General features: G+C 36.1%; 1 protein-coding gene across 3 annotated transcripts in view; it reads left to right on the forward strand.

Annotated features, from left to right (window-relative positions):
* Window positions 1–11,403, forward strand: part of YME1L (ATP-dependent zinc metalloprotease YME1L) — a 76,224-nt gene extending 64,821 nt beyond the window's left edge. For all 3 annotated transcript variants that reach the window (XM_081735792.1, XM_081735793.1, XM_081735794.1), the window contains exons 14-15: window positions 5,077–5,238; window positions 11,001–11,403. In XM_081735792.1, the coding sequence (XP_081591918.1) occupies window positions 5,077–5,238; window positions 11,001–11,141 (303 nt within the window). In that variant the 3' untranslated portion in view covers window positions 11,142–11,403. The remainder of the gene's footprint in view (window positions 1–5,076; window positions 5,239–11,000) is intronic.
* The last annotated feature ends 7,523 nt before the right edge of the window (window positions 11,404–18,926 follow it).

Consider the following 18,926-nt stretch of genomic DNA (forward strand, 5'->3'; position numbering starts at 1 on the left):
ATAGGAAAAATATTTTTGTGTGTGGAAAGCAGGTGCGTATATTAATTGATTCTCAACACCATGGTATTTATTACTGAATATATTTGTATGGTATATACCTTCTTTCCCTTGAGGAACCTACGCCTTAACGTAGAAAATTCGTACACAATTACTCACATGTACTGGTTAAAAAGTGGGCCGGTAAAAATAAATTATATTCGATTTTCTCAACTCCATGTCCATCTGAAAACTAAGGAATCCACGGTGTTGAGACAAGTCACGGAGTTGATAATCCTGTAGTGTTTGTTATGCTCATGCTCTTCCAAATATTTGTTCTTTCAATATATTGATAGAAATAAAGCTCGTTTATGGTCTAGTGACTGGTATGCTCGCCTTTCGTGCGTGGTTCTGGGTTTGTTTCCCGGTGGAAGCTCAAAAATTAATGGTGTTTACCTCGCACAGTAAGGCAATTAAAAAACTCATTTGAGTAGAGATGTACTGAAACCTGATCGCGCAGACCATCGCAACAGTCGTAGGAGCCGACACGCTGACCACGTGTCATTCACACTCAAAGACCGGCTGGAGGGTCCTAGCCCATTTAAGGAGTGTTTCGCGGAAGTTCAGATTTGGGGCTGACAGGTAGCCGGAGGTAAAACTTCAGTCAAGTCAAGATGGATGGTATCTGTTTTTAATCTATTGACGTCTGAATCTTATGATCAACTAATTGTTTTCTTTTCAGAGATTGTCGAAGAGTCTGAAGGCAATATGCGGACAGCCAATTTTATGACGCGGATCGGGAGGAATTTCTCCTGGCCTACTAAACCTGACGTTTAAAAAGCGTTGGCAGTTGTCATTCTGTGTAGACTAGAACAGCCCTTCCCTGTTTCCTCAAGACATTTCCTTCATTGGAGTGGAAAATGAGGGCTACTTAACAAAGAACATCGAATTATCCAAAGAAAACAGAAATGATGAGTGCCTTACACTGTCATTTAGTGTGCATTATACAGGGCGTTTCAAACAATACCGACAACGTTCGGGAGGTGATTCCTAATACCAAGATAAGATAAAAAGTATAGACCAATCTGGGTGCACAAATGCTTCCTTTCGCAGTTATAGGCTGCCGAAAACATGAAAAAAAATTAACTTTGAAGGTGAAGATCCATAGCATAAAACTATGGGACCTACCGTAGTCGGGTCAGACTTCACTTAGGAATTAGTATGTGCGCTATCCAAATATCCATGTTTCAGAATCTTGCGGTACTTCCACAACAACTTTTATAGAAGTAGTTGGTGAGTACTTCAGATTATACGCCCGTAACCAAACTCTCTCTATAAAAATTGCTTCGTGAGTACCTCAGGATTCTGAAACATATTTTTGGATAGTGCACATATTAGTTCCTAAGTGAAGTCGTGACCCGACTACGGCAGATCTCATAGTTTTGGAGCTATGGACCTTTAAAGTTCATTTTTTTCATGTTTTCGGCAGCCTATAACTCCGAAAGGAAGCATTTGTGCATCCAGTTGTCTATACTTTTCGTCTTATCTTGGTGTCAGAAATCAGCTCCCAAACGATGTGTGTATTGTTTTGAAACACCTTGTATATATACCAAATATACGGTACAAATACACTTACCAAATGCTGAAAAAGTATTGCACTTTCGACATGTGGACTTGATCACACAGAGAAGACAAACGGTTTACATAAGCTCAGAAAACAAATGAAGTAGACAATAGACAGGTTTAGTGACTACTTCGTCTGTTTCGTAAGCTTATGTAAAAAGTTTGTCCTCTCCATATGATAGTCAACATATTGAAAGCGCAATAATTTTTCAATATTCGATAAGTGTATGTGTATTTCTTTTTTTCTTATTTACGTCGCATATTCATATATATAGGATAATAATTCATAAGGTGAATATAAGGAGAATAATTCTAACTTACCAAAACTATTGGAAAATTATTTAAATTTTTATGTAAATTATAAGCTTAATCACTTATAAACCAAAACTTATCACCCAGATGTATCACGTTTCTCAACTCCACAGCAATTTTTAACTCCGTGTTAACTAATCTCAACTCCGTGACCTATGGTCTCAACTCCGTGGGTGCTGAAAAGTTTATTATTTTTTATTTACTACACCAATAACGATTCAGCTCTGCTGAACACCTAATTAACATGTACTTAGTAGTAGTAAGTGCATGTGATATTTTTATTGAAATAGGCGACCATCAACGGAACAAAAATTTTCCAAGTGAAAATTTCCCTTTTTCGTGGAATCATCCATATATATAAACAAACTCTATACGGCCACTTTATCAGGGAAAGAATAAAGAGCATTAATCAATCTAGCTTGCTTAATGGAGCGGTCTAAAACATAATGCGCAGTTGTAAGATGTCTCTCGTGCCTTCATTTCTCACTCAGGACACGGCTGTTGTATATTATCTTTTCACCATTCATATCATTGTTATTCGTCGTCATCTGCTTTCGCTTACAGAGCAAAACCGTGCAATGTAGAATGTTAGAAAAAATCTATGAGTAGGCGATACAGTGTCTTCCTACTTCGCAAGGTATTGACAACAAAAGTGCTAATATAGAAGACGACGACGATGGCTATGTTACATCAAAGAAAGGAAATCGACAATATAATACAAAATAATCAGAAGAAAGGTGACTCGCAGCCTAAGTCCCATACGCATAACAACGGCAGTGAACAATATAATGAACAGTAGCTTGTATCTACTCTATATCAATCGTCCCTAACCTCAGATTTTAAACAAATAGAATTACTGATGAATGAAGCTGTTCCATCAAAATCCATACTTCCATCATTTTAGACTCGCAAACTTCGCTGTGCATAAGTGTCAGAAGTCCTATAGAACGCCTTTCCCCGTCCGTCTGCCGATAGATATCAGAGCAAAAATGGTAAAAGATACCGAGAAGCAGTCTTTTCCAAACGATTCAGCGTCTTGGGAGAACATAAGACTATCCATAACACTACCAAAACCGGAAGTGGTTCGAATTTACTATTACTTTCAGTTTCTATACTGAATTCTGTAAAGGAAAAAAATCTGTAAATACTATCAAGATGCGGTGTTTGCGAAACCGGTAGTGGTTTGAATTTACTATTACTCCCGGTTTCAATACTGATTTGTATTTAGCAAAAATGGTAAGAGATATCGAGATGAAATTTGTTTGCAATCGATTCAACTTGCTGAGAATAGGTTCCATCTTTCCCGTTAATTATGTTCAAACCAGAAGTAATTCAAATTAACATTTTTCCAGTTTTAAAATTTATCATCATAGAACAAAAATGGTAATAGATACCGACAAACTATTCTTGCAGTCGATATAGCGTTTCGCATGTGTATATATATCATCACAATCCGTAACACTATATCGAAACCGAAAATGGTTGAATTTAGCAGTACTGCTGGTTTCAGATTTTGATAGAGCAAACACTGTAAGAGGTATCGAGTTTTTTTAATAATCGATTTAGAGTCCCAAAAATAGCTTCAATCTCCTCCCTTAACCCTCTGTTGAAACCGGAAGTGGTTGAAATAAACGTTTTTTGCTTTCAAGTTTTGTCGTCATAGAAAAAAAACAAACAGTAATGACTTTTTGATATCGATTAAGTGTCCGAAGAATAGGTTCTTTGATCTTATTATTACTCTATTGCAACCAGTACTTATAGATACACTACTTCAAGTTTGAGTATTGAATTCGCTTAGTTTCACACTGTGAAATCATACTCACTTGTTCAATATATAATACAAATATAAGACATACATTTCAGTAACAATTCAGTACCATATTTGAAAGAACAAAAAATTAGATGTGAAATGAAACCGAAATTATCTGAAATAGTAAAATTTAAACATACATTGGAATCCTCTTTTTGCATTGCAAAATACACATCCTGTACTTATTATTATTTTTTTATATATATATATATATATCACCTTGAAGTTTATCGTAATGTAAATAGCATTGCATGTCATTCGCTCTTGTATTTTGTTTCCTATATAAAGATTTGTTTTTACAAACAAAGGTTTGCTTATCCATCTGACATTAAGTAAGGTTTTTGATGGTGTTTCTCTTATTATAATCAGAGTAGTTATAGATTAAGGTTTTCTCTCCACAGACTCTAGTAAATCATTTATTGATGGAAATTATTACGTATAGACAAATTATTCCTGTTATCCTAATCAGCTATGAAATATTTAAATCGTTCAATAAGCTAACAATATAGCTAATAACAGAGTAACTTAACGAATGCAAGGGGGTTCTAATGTACTGGCAACTGTGTTGAGAAATGAGTATACATATGATTGTGCGCGAGAAGTCTGGAAATTGATAGTTCAAACTTTTGTCGAAATGTGAAGTACCAAATGTTATGTTGTGCTTGGTTGAAGTGGCTAGTGTTGTCAGAGGGGCCCTAAAACATTATTACGAAATTTGAACAGCGTTTCTGGGAGTAAAAATCCAAGTGGTCCGTAGCGAAAATGCACACCAGCATCATGAAAGTTTGCAGGAAGCATGTGACAATGATGTGCTACTAATCGGACGGCTGCATGATGAGTCAGGACATTTCATTCGGGTCGGGAGAAGTCAGCATATTGGGTCCGTTCCGTCTTTTATGGAGGAGCAAGTGGGAGTTCGTGCAAGATTTCCTTGAAATTAATCGTCAATGGACTGTCAAAGAATTATCCGTAAAAGTTACACATCCTGAAGGAAGAACTACAACGTGGCAGGTATAGTGATCTAATTCGTAGCTAGGTGGTTTTGATAAGTCCTTGGGAATTCCACTATACTTAGCAGACGTGAGCTCCATCTATTTCCACAGTTGGAAAAGTCTTTTCGAGGCACCAGATTTCCATATCTCCCGGTTTTGTTGCATGTTATGGGGCAGTACATCGCTGAAATCAACAAAAACAACCTCACGAATGGCATACATGCATTTGAGAAGCACTACAGAAGAACGCGAGAGTTACCTTGAAGACGTTAGTATGATTGTCAATGTTGTTTAATAACATGTCTGTTTTAACTATCTTGCCAGTACTTTAGGTACAAATCCACGGGTGTTCTTTCTTTCTAGCAAGCTACTGCTTTGGCTGTACATATGGTAAAAGAGTGGGGAATGTCAGAAAAAGTTGGATTAAGGACGATTGAAGACAACAGCAAGTCGCTCGTAATCGTCAATGAACTCAGCCCAACTACGAGCGAGATGATAGATCAAGAAATTAAACGCATTATGCAGGTAAGAGGAAGATAACAAATGCATTCCATCTGTGATAAATCCTTTCCGAGGTGAATTTATGTACATATTGCTGATCTTATAAATCACAATTAAATCATAGAATTTAGAAGGTAATACATAATACAGCCGTAGTCTTAAATTTTCAAATCAAAAATAATCATATAGCTTAAGGTAAACTTGTGTTTTTATAAGTCTATAGTTTTTCTTTTTGCTTTCTTTCCATCTTTCTTTCAGTTTTTTAAATTGTCATATGGGATGGCTATATATATATATATATATATATATATATATATATATATATATATATATATATATATATATATATATATATATATATATATATAAACAGATTTGTAAAAATATTAATTTAAACAGTCGAACAGAACTAGTTAACAAATTTAAACTTTTTGTTTGTTACATGAGAAAAATCACCTGATCTTAAAGGAACTTTTTGCGCTGAATTCAAATATGCACTCGGTATCTCTCCATCACGTACAGTTTTCCCGTAACAGAGGGATTTTCGGGAAATTCCCTCAAAAATTTCCCTTTTTCAGATATTTTATTCCCCTAGCTCCTGTCCCCTTACATATAGTAACATAGAAATTATACCTAAGTATACCTTGATTTATATTTAATAAACCTTAAAAGTTTCGTAAAAATCGCTTTGTTCTTTCTAGAGAAATAAATATATTTGTATGTATACTGTGTGCACTGTTTATTGCACCTGATAGTAATGCTTTCAGATCTCCTGAGTTGGAGTAAAAACGATTTGCTTTATTACTACAAACACAGACGTAAAAATGAATATTTACAATAGTCAACAACACACTTGTATTGCTCTCTGTAAATTAGAAACGTGTATAAAAATAGAATGTACTTCCAACGTATATTTTTTTTAAACGTACAGTATATGTATATCTTAATACATATATATACAATTCTCCAAGTTTTTTCGTTTTGTTCATGAAATGGTTATCAATATTTGTTATCAAATGTAACAGAATGCAAAAGAAAGAAAGAATGGAATCCAGACTCATTGTTGACAACAATGAACTAATGCAGTCTGAATTTTCCACTACGGTATCGTTTCTCCCCCTCCCCCCGCGCATTTCTTTCATTCTTGTGTTCTTGACACCTGGTGAGGGAGTTTTGTGCATTTTTATATTGACGTGTGGTTTAACACTACTTCACTTTCAAAGTTGTCTTTGCTGCTAAGAGTGCTTTCATGTTTGATCTTAACGGCATTATACCCAACTAAGACCAGAAGTTTAGTTTGTGATCAGTACAATGGCGTCAAGAGGACGGCGTTCGTGTGTTAACTCACCAAATAGTTTTTGTTATGTGTGTTGCCAGTTTGTAGTTAAAGGACAGTGTAGATCCATTACGCCATCGGTGAAACTAGCATATTATATATATTTCGGATGTCGGTGGGAGATCAGGACAAAACTTGGGCACCCAACATAATTTGTGCGTCGTGCTACGTCACTTTACTTGCATGGGCCAAAAGGAAACGGAGGTTCATGAAATTTGCTGTACCAATGGTGTGGAGAGAACCCACCAACCATCTGGATGATTGTTATTTTTGTCTCACAGTAGTTAAGAGACATTCTAAAAAAAAAGCAAATACGCAATAAGTTATCCCAACGTTAAATCCGCAATTAGACCTATTCCGCACCGGGATGAACTTCCACTTCCCGAGCCCCCTACCAACTGGGAAGAGATATGGCCAAAAGACTCTGATGATGATCATGACCTTGATGAACCATCGACATCAACATGTACATCCAAAGATCCAACGTTCATCCCTGACTGTGTTCGCAAGCCACATTTCATCCGGCAATGTGAACTTAATGACCTAGTCCGTGATTTGCACCTGACAAAACAAGAGGCGGAACTTCTGGGATCAAGGCTCCAGCAGTGGAACTTATTGGATGCAGAAACGAACATATCAGTGTACAGGAAAAGGCATGTTCAATTTTCAAACTATTTCTCAATGCAAGATAATGTGTGCGTATGTACGGATATAAATGGGTTGATGGCGGAGCTAGGAATTCCTTACGTTCCAGAAGAATGGAGGTTATTTATCGACGCGTCAAAGGTCAGCCTTAAAGCTGTCCTTTTACATAATGGAAATAAAAAACTTTCTATACCACTTGCGCACTCAGTGAAGATTAAGGAATCCTATGACACCATGTCAACTTTGCTAAATCTTATAAATTACAAGGACCATTGTTGGCAAATATGTTGTGATCTCAAGGTAGTTGGTATTTTATTAGGACTGCAGTGCGGTTACACGAAGTACCAATGTTTTTTATGTTTATGGGATAGCCGAGCTGATGACAAACATTATGGAGTGAAGGAATGGGAACCTAGAGTGAATTACGTACCTGGAGAATGCAACGTCAAATACGCTCCTTTGGTAGACCCTAATAAGATATTACTACCGCCACTTTATATCAAGTTAGGACTTATGAAAAACGTTGTCAAAGCCATGGACACATCTGGTGAAGGTTTCAAGTATTTGCGAGATAAGTTCCCTAACCTGAGTGATGCTAAGATTTCAGCGGGAGTGTTTATTGGTCCCCAAATTAGGAAATTAATGCTTGATGATAGCTTTGACAGCAAGTTAAACAGTGCTGAGCTAGCTGCCTGGACAGCATTTAAGTGTGTTGTGCGCAACTTTCTGGGCAATAACAAAGCTGAGAGTTAAAAAGAAATCATACAGGACATGATACAGAAATACAAAGAGTTGGGTTGTAGGATGTCTTTAAAAATCCACTTTTTGCTCTCCCACCTCAGCTTCTTTCCTGCTAACCTAGGTGCTCTCAGCGACGAACAGGGGGAAAGATTCCACCAAGATATAATGGCAATGGAGAAAAGGTACCAGGGACGATGGGATCCTTCAATGATGGGGGACTATTGTTGGGGTCTTGTTAGAGAATGCAACATTTCTTACAAAAGAAGGAAGTAGTGTACGTTTTTGTAGCCCAATGAAAGTTTCATATATTGTGATAGTTTTGATTGTCTTTTCATGACCTTTTGGTACATTTGTATTATTGTTTATTGTAAATTGTCACACTTGTAAATTATATTGTATTATATTTTATATATGTGTTTGTGGTAATAAAGCAAAACGTTTTACCTCAACTTAAGAGATCTGAAAGCATTACTATAAGGTGCAATAAACAGTACACACAGTATACATACAAACATATTTATTTCTCTAGAAAGAATAAAGCGATTATTACGAAACTTGGAGGGTTTGTTAAATATGAATCAAAGTATACTTAGGTATAATTTCTATGTTAGTATATGCAAGGGGACAAGATCTTAGGGTGTAAAATAAACGAAAAGGGAAATTTTTGAGGGATTTTCCCGAAAATCCCTCTGTTACGGGAAAATCGTACGTGATGGAGAAAAACCGAGTGCATATTCGAATTCAGCGCAAGAAGTTCCTTTAAGAACAGGTATTTCCTTTTATGTAACAAAACCTTTGTTAACTAGTGTTATTAAACTAGAATAGATACATTTCGAATCAATAGTCGTGTTGTCTATGGCGTATTCAAGCAGTAGTTTGCATACGCCATAGACGTATTAATGCATTAATGAGTATTCAATGGAAATAGAAAGATGCGGTCCACCGCACTTAGTTTTCTTACTGCAGTTTCTTAAATCATATTATTCTGCAGTTATCACAGAAACGTGTGAAATACAAACAAAATTATAAGGAATTCTCAGAAAAGTCACCATCAAAAGTAAACTAACCTTTAGTGGATTTTTTCATCAGAAATAATCTAATCATGTGTTGTAGTTGTATTAATAATTACAATTGAAAGATATATGTATATATATATATATATATATATATATTACAATGACAACAGAATTCTCAGATATGCTCTTATTTCAAGATTGGTTCAAAGTAGGCAAAAGGTAGCCTTGACAGAGTGGCCAGAAATGCTTCGAAAGTAATAGGAACCACCCACTCCAGGGTTTCTCGTGTTCAGAATAATACATGATGTATATATATATATATATATATATATATATATATATATATATATATATATATATATATATATATTGTTGTTATCAAACTAATGGAAACATACGCAGTTCGCAACTCCTAAGATATATGAGATGGTAATATTAAGCATGGGTGTGCAGCGCTTGGCCATTGTTAGAGGTGTGTTCACGTAATTGTCTGTAGTACGTCAGGCAGGGTAGGTCAAAGGCGTGTGTTGAAGTGGACACACTTGTGTTAATGCAAAATGGGAAACTGCTAAATTCAGAATCTTTAAATTGTGGTGTGCAGTTAGTTGACCCAGTGTACCTACTGACCAGTGATTAGATCTGTTGTGATGGTGGTGATCTACAGAAGACATGTCAAAAGAAATCGACGAAGAGTGATAATCAACAGAAGAGAGACCTTAATTACTGGAATCGCCGAACATTCAAGAGAATTGCGACGCAGGACCGTAGAATAAGTTACTGTAGAAACAGTCTATTGCGACAATCACAGTCTGATGCAGTCCAGTATTTAAATATTCGCGGTTGGATTTCAGTATCCAAATCACTGATCAACAACAACGAAATTATACTGCGAACATGCAGAGCGGACCGTTGGTTATCGGAGAGTGTGATGTGGTCCGATGAGTCCTCCTCCACCGTATTTCGAATTACAGACTATTTATATATGTCAGGCGCTCAAAGAAGCTAATGCTCAGATTTGTCTCCTCTGTTTTGTGATACAGTGGGCCATAATTTTTTGGTAAATCATATGATTACAGTCACAGAACGCATTACTGCCAGTGATTTGGACATTTTAGGTAATTACGTGTTTCATATGGACCATATGTAGTTTCCATCCAATGACACAATTTTCCAAGGTGACAATAAACCTGGTGAAGCTGTTAAATCATGGTTTCGTGAACACCGGAACAACCTACACCACCTCCGCAGCCACCCAAGCTCCATTCCTCATTATTATTGAATACCTGTAGGTGGTTCTGGATCTCAAAACTCCAGACAAGTATCCACCTCAAATCTCACTGACGAAACAGTGCTGCACTGTATAAGGAATGATAGAATTTTCCTTTAGAAACCATTCATGACTTCTATGTCTCGAGTCTACGACAAATCAGAGCTGTTCTGCAGGCTAACGGTGGTCACATGACATAGTAGGCAGATAAGTTACATTTTCTTCAGTGTAACTAGTATTAGATGCGGGGAGATTTGCTGTCACGTGATGGGTTGTCAAGCAGTGAAGAAGAAACTTGTATTACGGATAAAATTACTGAGTATTCGCATTTGCTCACCGTGTGCTATGGCGTTACTTACAAAGATTCTAGTTGTATCCATAAGACCACGATGTGATTACTGCAAGAGCTATGCTCCTTTGGTACGATGGAGAGAAGATGCCCCGGCATCGACAGATAAATTGATACATTGCAGACTACAATTTGCCGCTGTTGAAACATAGAATACTAGAAACTTTTACATTATTGTTCACATTGAAGAGTTCTAGAATTACTTCTGCATGCTTGAATTCTCAAAATGACCCTTTTTAGTTATACTGCAGAGTTTGAAACTAATTTACGAGTATGTTTGTGTGAGGTGTTCGATCTACTGATTGATATTCAAATATTTGTTTTTAAGTACATGTTGCGTTGTGTGTGTTTTAACTTTACTAGTGCATGCTAATAATGCAGTCTCGGTGCTATACCTCGAAAATATTTTATTTAAATTTTCTTTTATTTCAGGAATCTTACGAGCGGGCGAAGGCAATTCTAAAAGCACATGCAAAGGAACATAAAATGTTAGCGGAAGCTCTTTTAAAGTACGAAACATTAGATGCTGAAGATATCAAGGCAATAATGAAACGAAAAGACTCTGATTTGTAATTATTCTCTCCCCCTCCCGTTTTATTTTGTATGCCTAAGAACCATAAAACAAAAGAAAAAATGCAATGAACTGAGAGAGTGGCAGTGATATTTATGTGTATTTTGTGATTTTTTTTTAATAGTTGAAGAGTACTTTGTGCACAAGAAAAATGGTGAATACAGTACATTTGCAATTGTATATAATTGTGAACTTGTTCACGAGTATTATTGAATACATTGTCTTGTTACCGCTCGTAAAATAAATGAAGATACGATTTAAAAATGTGGTTTTAGTTCTTATTTACATTTGTATATATATATAAAATTTCGAGTAAGTACAGTCACGTTGTAGAAACCAGTATCAAAGCTTTAGGATGTATGGTAAGGTAAGTGTAACTGAATCAGTGGCGTAACAAGACAGGGGGGCAAGGGGGCATTGCCTCCCCCTAAGTTCTGATAGAAGTTGTTGGGGGCGCCTTATTTTACAGCCGATTCAAGAATGAAAAGTTTATGTATAAAAACAGTGTTTTGTATGCACTGTCAAATCTTCGACAAAATATAGAGTGCAGTGCTTTGTATTATTATAACTAATGGACACTCTTTTGTTCCTTTTGGTCTTGAGTGTCTAGAGCATCCTTGATACAATAAATAAATACTACCAATATGACAGTCTAAATAGCTTCAAATAAATTTTGTACAGAGTGAGACAGATACATCAAAAGGACAATGAAGTCTAATCTTTACGTAGTTGGCTGCAAAACACCCCTTTATAATTGAAGTGGACTCGTACATCAATTGACACCAATGCCACACTCACAGGGAGATTTAGGAAAGATTTTTTAAAGATGGAGAAATTGAGATTTTACGAATATCAGATAAAATGTAGGGAAATTTAGGTTTTCAATAGACGTTATATTAAGCACTACGGCAGTACGACTAAAGGCAGTTGCATTCTTTACACAATTCCTCCATATGCACAAAATACAAATGTAACATACTCTTTATTCTCTCCTAACAACCCTTCCGCGACAAAATACATATGTCTTTGAAATCGGAATGGATCAACAAACAAAAAGAAGTCAATTGCATGTTTGCTTATGGATTGGGTGGTATTATCACAGTAGAAAGAAAGGTCTTCAAGAATGCTGTGCTCCGCGTTGTCAACAGTATCCACGCATAATGCTTCGGTTTAATGACCACAGTGAAGGGTTGAGAAAGGTCAGCATAAATTAAATGCACGTTATCGAAGTTCAAGCGACTAGGCTTTTGTTGTTCATTGGTACAGGGAGGGAGGGGCGGAATACTAAGAAAAGATGGGCGGGACAAATAGAATTTTTGATTATTTCTGAGGGACATTTTAACTTCCTAATATCACTGGCTTAAAATCGCTGCCCACTACCTAATGCTCACTTTGTTACTGTCTATTAGTCAATTTGTCATTCGTCAACAGTTTTCTTTCTATCCTGAGTCGTTTTCCTATTTATAATGAAGTGTGTTTTCACTTTTAATTGTACTTTGTTTTTTTATGTAATAATGGCCGACGATAAAAAAAAAAAAAAAAAAAAAAAAACGGAGCATTTTATTGGAAAAATCTACGAAACTTGAAAGAAGATGAGAGGTAAGCGAAGGTTCTAAAAAGCTTCTTTCGATTTTTGAACAAAATTTCGAAAGTGATAATCATACAAATGTTGAGGTGGGGGAGTTGTCAATACCAGTTACTATTAACGAAACATCTGCAAGTCGACAAAATTTAATTGTTAAATTAAAGTGGCATGGATACAGCTTCTTCGATCACGGGCCTGAGTTAAATTTAACGTATTTTAAAATTTGAATAAAATTAGTTTTCACACAGCATATGCGATATAACTCTAAAGGTTAACTGTAATCGAAAGGTCATTAGAATCATACATTTTTTCCAGAACTATCGCTGTCAATCATAGTGACGTATAGGGGAGAGGGGGGTACATTTGAACATCTGTTTTCGGATATTCGTTTTTGCTTCCAAACGCTCAGTAAATTTCCTTATAGAATTGAAGCCCATGCTAAATGTAATATATACTACATTTGCCATAAAATGGAAGACTTTGTTTGAACTTGTCATTGTATGCAAAGGCATAGGGGGTGTCGTTCAAATGTACCCCCTTGGGGGGGGTAGATTGAAATAAGAATGGGATAGATTTGAACTTACGTGGGGAAGTTTTGAACACACCATTATTTTACTACAATAATCTTTATTTTCAGGATGAATTCGTTTATGAACATCAAAACTAATTAAATAAAGCAACAATGACGGTTTAATGCACTAGTATTAACCAATCGTGCATGGGAAGGAAGTAATAATAATAGTACAGATTGCTTCTGTTTCTCAAATACAGAATATTGAGAAACATTACACTACAACTAATAAAATGAGAACACATTAACTGAAGGTGAATCAAAACTTGCCAGTAATTCTAAAATCGATACATGCTTTTTAAAGCTAGTTGTTCCAAACTCTATAATCCACGGGACTCTAGGATCCGCAAACTGATCTGAAAGAACTCCAATATTACAAACCATCAACAAACTATTTTCTAGTAATGAAGTAGGCCTGCTCATCAGAACAGAGTTTATTTACATTAACCCCTTACTCTATATCGTTAATTATGGTACCCTAGTTGTTGACAAAATTTCCCGCCGGGACACCACTTTACTTTTAAATTCTGTCCACCATCATCCTCAGCTTTTAAGAAGAAGTATCTTTCAAATGTTCGAACGGTAAAATATTTTCGTTCTCCATCTTTATAAAAACAACAACAATCAAAGTAAAATAGACTATCGGTACAATTGCACTCTTAGTTCACTCAACAAATGGATTGGAGCTGTCAAAATCTATTACAAAACTTTCCAGGTGCTTGCAATCAGTACACGTGATTTCCCGGAGGCTGTCCTTATCTTCCAAAAACAGCAAGTGGTACTATGATCTTATCTGATTCTTTGAGTGCCGGTGACTGACTGTCGGTCAGTGACATCGTTCATGCTCCATTGCTCCATTCCGAGAAATTCACTTACAGGAAAGAAACGTTTGTTTCCGAAAAATAATATACATATATTGTAGTTACTCATCCGAAATGTAACGCGAAAAAAGTAACGCAAACTAGGTACGTTACTTAAAAATTTGTAACGCGTTACTGTTACAGTTACTTTGGAAAAAATGTAACGCGTTACTAGGAAACGTTACTGAAAAAGTGACGCGTTACTTGCGTTACGTTACTCTTCAACCTGTTTTGAACTTTGGTTGTTTAACAACTGCATTTTTAGAAAAGGTGCTGCACCTTAAAATCCGTTCTCTAGTCATGACTCTTTATGTCCTATCTGTATCGACCAATAAGATCAGAGGATATCTGAAACGCTTGGGATCCCCAAATATGCCTCGGAACTTTTTTTTTTCACGCGCTACCCTACGCAACTGTTTTAAATTGGTCACAAGGAAACAGGTGAGGTTAGATTTACATTGAAGTTTTACCACCCGAGTGTGACGTATTATCACGGGGTCAAGGTGGAACAAAACGAGCCCTGCGGAGCTTCTAACCCTCTTCGCTTGCCCAGCTATATTTCGTAATGTAAGTAAATTTCTATTGTTAGTTATTTGTAACGTAAGTAAGTCAATATTGTTAGTTTATTCTCTATATTATGCTTAATATAAATTATTGTAAATCATTGTTAATAAATAGAATTAAAAGTCTCTATTCTTGAACTCACTGTTATCGTTACTAAGAGCTGGAAAATTCAGTGCAGCGAACAAGGATTTGAAGATAACACGTGTTTATACTTTGCTCTTTAAAAGCGACAAGATGCTCTTTAAGCGCAAAAATACGATCTGTTGTGGTAAATGGGAAAATACCTCTTTCCTTCAGAAATATAAGCAGAAGTTTCCCTTTATAGATGATCCTTTGTCTACAATAAGTTGCGAGCGAAGGTGTCGAGAGTACCAGAGTCGTGATACCAATGGAAATCTGGTATATACATATAGATTTGATGAAGAAATAGTAAGAACAGCTGTCATTTACACTTTACAAGGATTCGCTGTCTTTTGGTATTCACTTGAAGAAAGGCGTCTGAAAGGACTTCTTCCTTATGTGAGTGTAAGGACTGATCTACGCATCTTTAGGGAGATTCACAAAGATCCATCATTACAATTACTAGCATTAGAAGAATACCTGAATTCCCTCGACAGCAAAAGCAATGATTCATCAAATCTCTCTTGTAACCTTAATTCAGAAAAAGACAAGAAAGAACTTAATATATTCGATTTGCAAAAAGAGTTGTTTAAAGGTACCGGTATACATACGCACAATTCTTGCACCACACTCGCATCTGATGATGCTCGAAGCGAATTATCTGATCATTACGTCCTTGAAGACATATCAGAGTCTGAGTTGGAGCGAATCTTTCTCAATGGCAACACAGCTAGTTTAGCAGATTCAAAAACGCCAAAGAGATCTTGGTGGAAAAAGTTGTTGTGTTGCTGCTTCAACGGCGAAGACGATGTTCGAAGCGAATTATCCGAGCATAACATCCATCAGGACATATCAGAGTCCGAGTTGGAGCGAATCTTTCTCAATGGCAGCACAGACGATTTACCGAAGTCAGAACCGCCAAAGAGACCATGGTGGAAAAAATTGTGTTGCAGCTTCAACGGTAATTAAATAAAAGGAATTTTGCGATTATATTTAGGGCCTCTACTCAAACTACAGACGCCTACAACAGGGAACGCTTTTGGCTACTTAACAGCAACGCCGACACTGAGGAAGAGTTGATTTCCCTGATATTTCGAATCCTTATTGCACTTAAAACTGCTTTTGAAAATTAAAAAAGAAGAAGAAGAAGAAGAAAATTCAATTGTAGTTGCCGAGCCTTGGGACATAAAAGGAAGTTTGGAAGGAAAAATATATCTTAAACTAACATACCTGATATCATTTCGGCTTACCTGCAATAATAAAATAATATGATGGTCTGCTGGGGAAGCTATTAACTAATGAAGTGGAGAATTATCAGGCATCGTCTTTGAAATTATTGAATTAGGTTCATCAGAAATGAATTAAACTATTACTGACTTTATGAATTGGCAATCACACGTGGATGTTGTGCATTGTATTATTTTTAGTTGTACTACTGTGTATGCAGTGTTGGGAAGTAACGTAACGCAAGTAACGCGTTACTTTTTAAGTAATGTTTCCTAGTAACGCGTTACATTTTTTCCAAAGTAACTGTAACGGTAACGCGTTACAAATTTTTAAGTAACGTACCTAGTTTGCGTTACTTTTTTCGCGTTACATTTCGGATGAGTAACCACAATATATGTATATTTTTTTTCGGAAACAAATATTTCTTTCTTGTAAGTAAATTTCTCAGAATGAAACAATCGAGCATGAACTACGTATGTCAGTGACCAACAGTCACAGACACACAGAGAAACAGATTAGTTCGTACTGCCACTTGCTGTTTTTTGAAGATGAGGACAACCTTAGGGAAATCACGTGTATTGATTGCAAGCACCCGGAAAATTTCGTCGTAGATTTTGACAGCTCCAAATCAATACATTCAGTGAGTGAACTAGGAGTGCAATGATACCGGTAGTCTATTTTACTTTGATTGGTGTTGTTTTTATAAAGATGGAGAACGAAAATATTTTACCGTTCGAACATTTTACTCAGCTCTTAAGAATACTTTTTTCTTAAGAGCTGAGGATGATGGTGGACAGAATTTAAAAGTAAAGTGTCTGAAGTGCCCCGGCGGAAAATATTTATCAACTAGGATGCCATGATTAACGATTTACAGTAAGGGGTTAATATGAATAAACTGTGTTCTGATGAGCAGGCCTACTTTATTACTAGAAAATAGTTTGCTGATGGTATGTAATATTTGAGTTCTTTCAGATCAGTTTGCTTATCCTAGAGTCCCGTTAATTATAGAGTAATGTAATGTTTCTCTATATTCTGTATTATTAATTTTACATAACATTGTTATTATTATATAATTAGTTTAGCAGAATAATAATAAGCAACCCTTTTTTCTAACGCTAAGGGATGAGCACGAGTCAAGCTAAAACTCGACTCGACAAGAATTCAAGTCGAGTTTCGAGTCAAGTCAAGGGTAATATCCTCGAGTCGAGTTCCGAGCCGATTCAGTTTTTCGCGTCGAGTTTCGAATCCAGTCGAGTTTGATAAATGGGTCGTTCGTTTTAAGTCGTCTTGAAATCATGGCCTGATTACACTGGAAAACGATAGCCATGAGAAATGTAAGCTAAACAGTAATATGGAATACTTTTAGTGTTGCTCACGATAGGGGACACTGCTTGCATCTCGTCTCGTCTCGATAGCGAGACCACAAGAGATTTTTTATAACAAGCTCAGCTCGGCTCGGCTCAACTGAGAAGATGAGTCGAGCCGGCTCACTTGGGGTGAACCATCGGCTCGAGCTGGCTTGGTAGGGATGAGCCATTTGCTCGGTTCGGCTCAACTGAGCCGAATCGGTTTTGTGAGCTGTTGGCTCGGCTCACTTCTCGGTTCGGGTCGATAGTGAATGAGCTGTGAGCCGAGGTGCTCGAGTCATTGACAATTCTAAACCCAGGCCGAGCAGTTTTGAAGATATTTAGCCAGTGCCCTCTAACTTTTAACAGTATTTGGCTCGAGCCCGAATACTCAAAACCCTCAACCCAAATTCAGAAGTTCGTGAACAATGTCCTTGACTCCTAGACTTCACGGCTTCCGAGGTTGGCAATCAACTAGTTTTTTAGTATTCAAATACAAACCGCCTATCTTTCTTTTTATATACAATGTTGTTATAATTAATAATAATAATAATAATAATAATAATAATAATAATAATAATAATAATAATAATAATAATAATAATAATAATAATAATAATAGCGATAGTAATAGTAGTACGGAAAATTGAAGCCATACTTTTTTCACATTTTTAAAGTTTCGGACCTAAAAGTAACGCGTTACTTTCGAAGTAAAGTAACAGTTACTTTTTGGGGGAAAGTAACGCGTTACTAACGCGTTACATTTTAAGAGAAAGTAAAGTAACTTGTAACGCGTTACATTTTTACAAGTAACTTACCCAACACTGTGTGTATGTGAAGGAGTATGTAAGCTTCTATTTCATTTATTGTATTTAAATATTATATTATTGTGAATGTATCGTTTAACAACCATTGTAAACACTTGTGAGAGCCCAGGCAATGAAGAAGTAATCTAATTTTAAAACCTGAAAAAATGTTTTGAAGAGAATCTGAAGAAGAAGATGGGACGATGCTGATAGGAAAACGAACGTTGGCATGAATGAAAGGTGGAAACAGTATTCACAAATACTTTGAATAATTATTGTATTGCATTATTTTATTAGGCATATTTTGATGATAACTTTAAAAAAAGAAACAAATTAGTTTCGTTTCCGTCGTATCATAATGTTACCTGGAAATACATACGAGAAATTAGTATTATTTTTTTTGGGTTGAAAAAAGCTATTAAAAACCATACGTTGCCTTAACCTGACTTATTATTCATAATACTTTTAAAACTGTAAGAACAAGGGACATATACTTTACCAATTCACAGCATAACAGCGGTTCCCAACCTAGAGTTCTCAGTCTTAGTTTATAATGTGAACAGTGTATAATCATTAGAATTTGCTTAAGAGTTTTAAGGGCAAATGACAGACAAAAGTTTTGATATACCAAAAGCCCTCAACTTACTTAAATAGATCAATCTAGGGCTCTTTTCCACACAAACTCGCGAAAAGAACCCTAGATTTACG

Source organism: Thermobia domestica, chromosome 13 (genome assembly GCF_964235325.1).
Source record: "Thermobia domestica chromosome 13, izTheDome1.hap1.1, whole genome shotgun sequence".
Lineage (NCBI taxonomy): Eukaryota > Metazoa > Arthropoda > Insecta > Zygentoma > Lepismatidae > Thermobia > Thermobia domestica.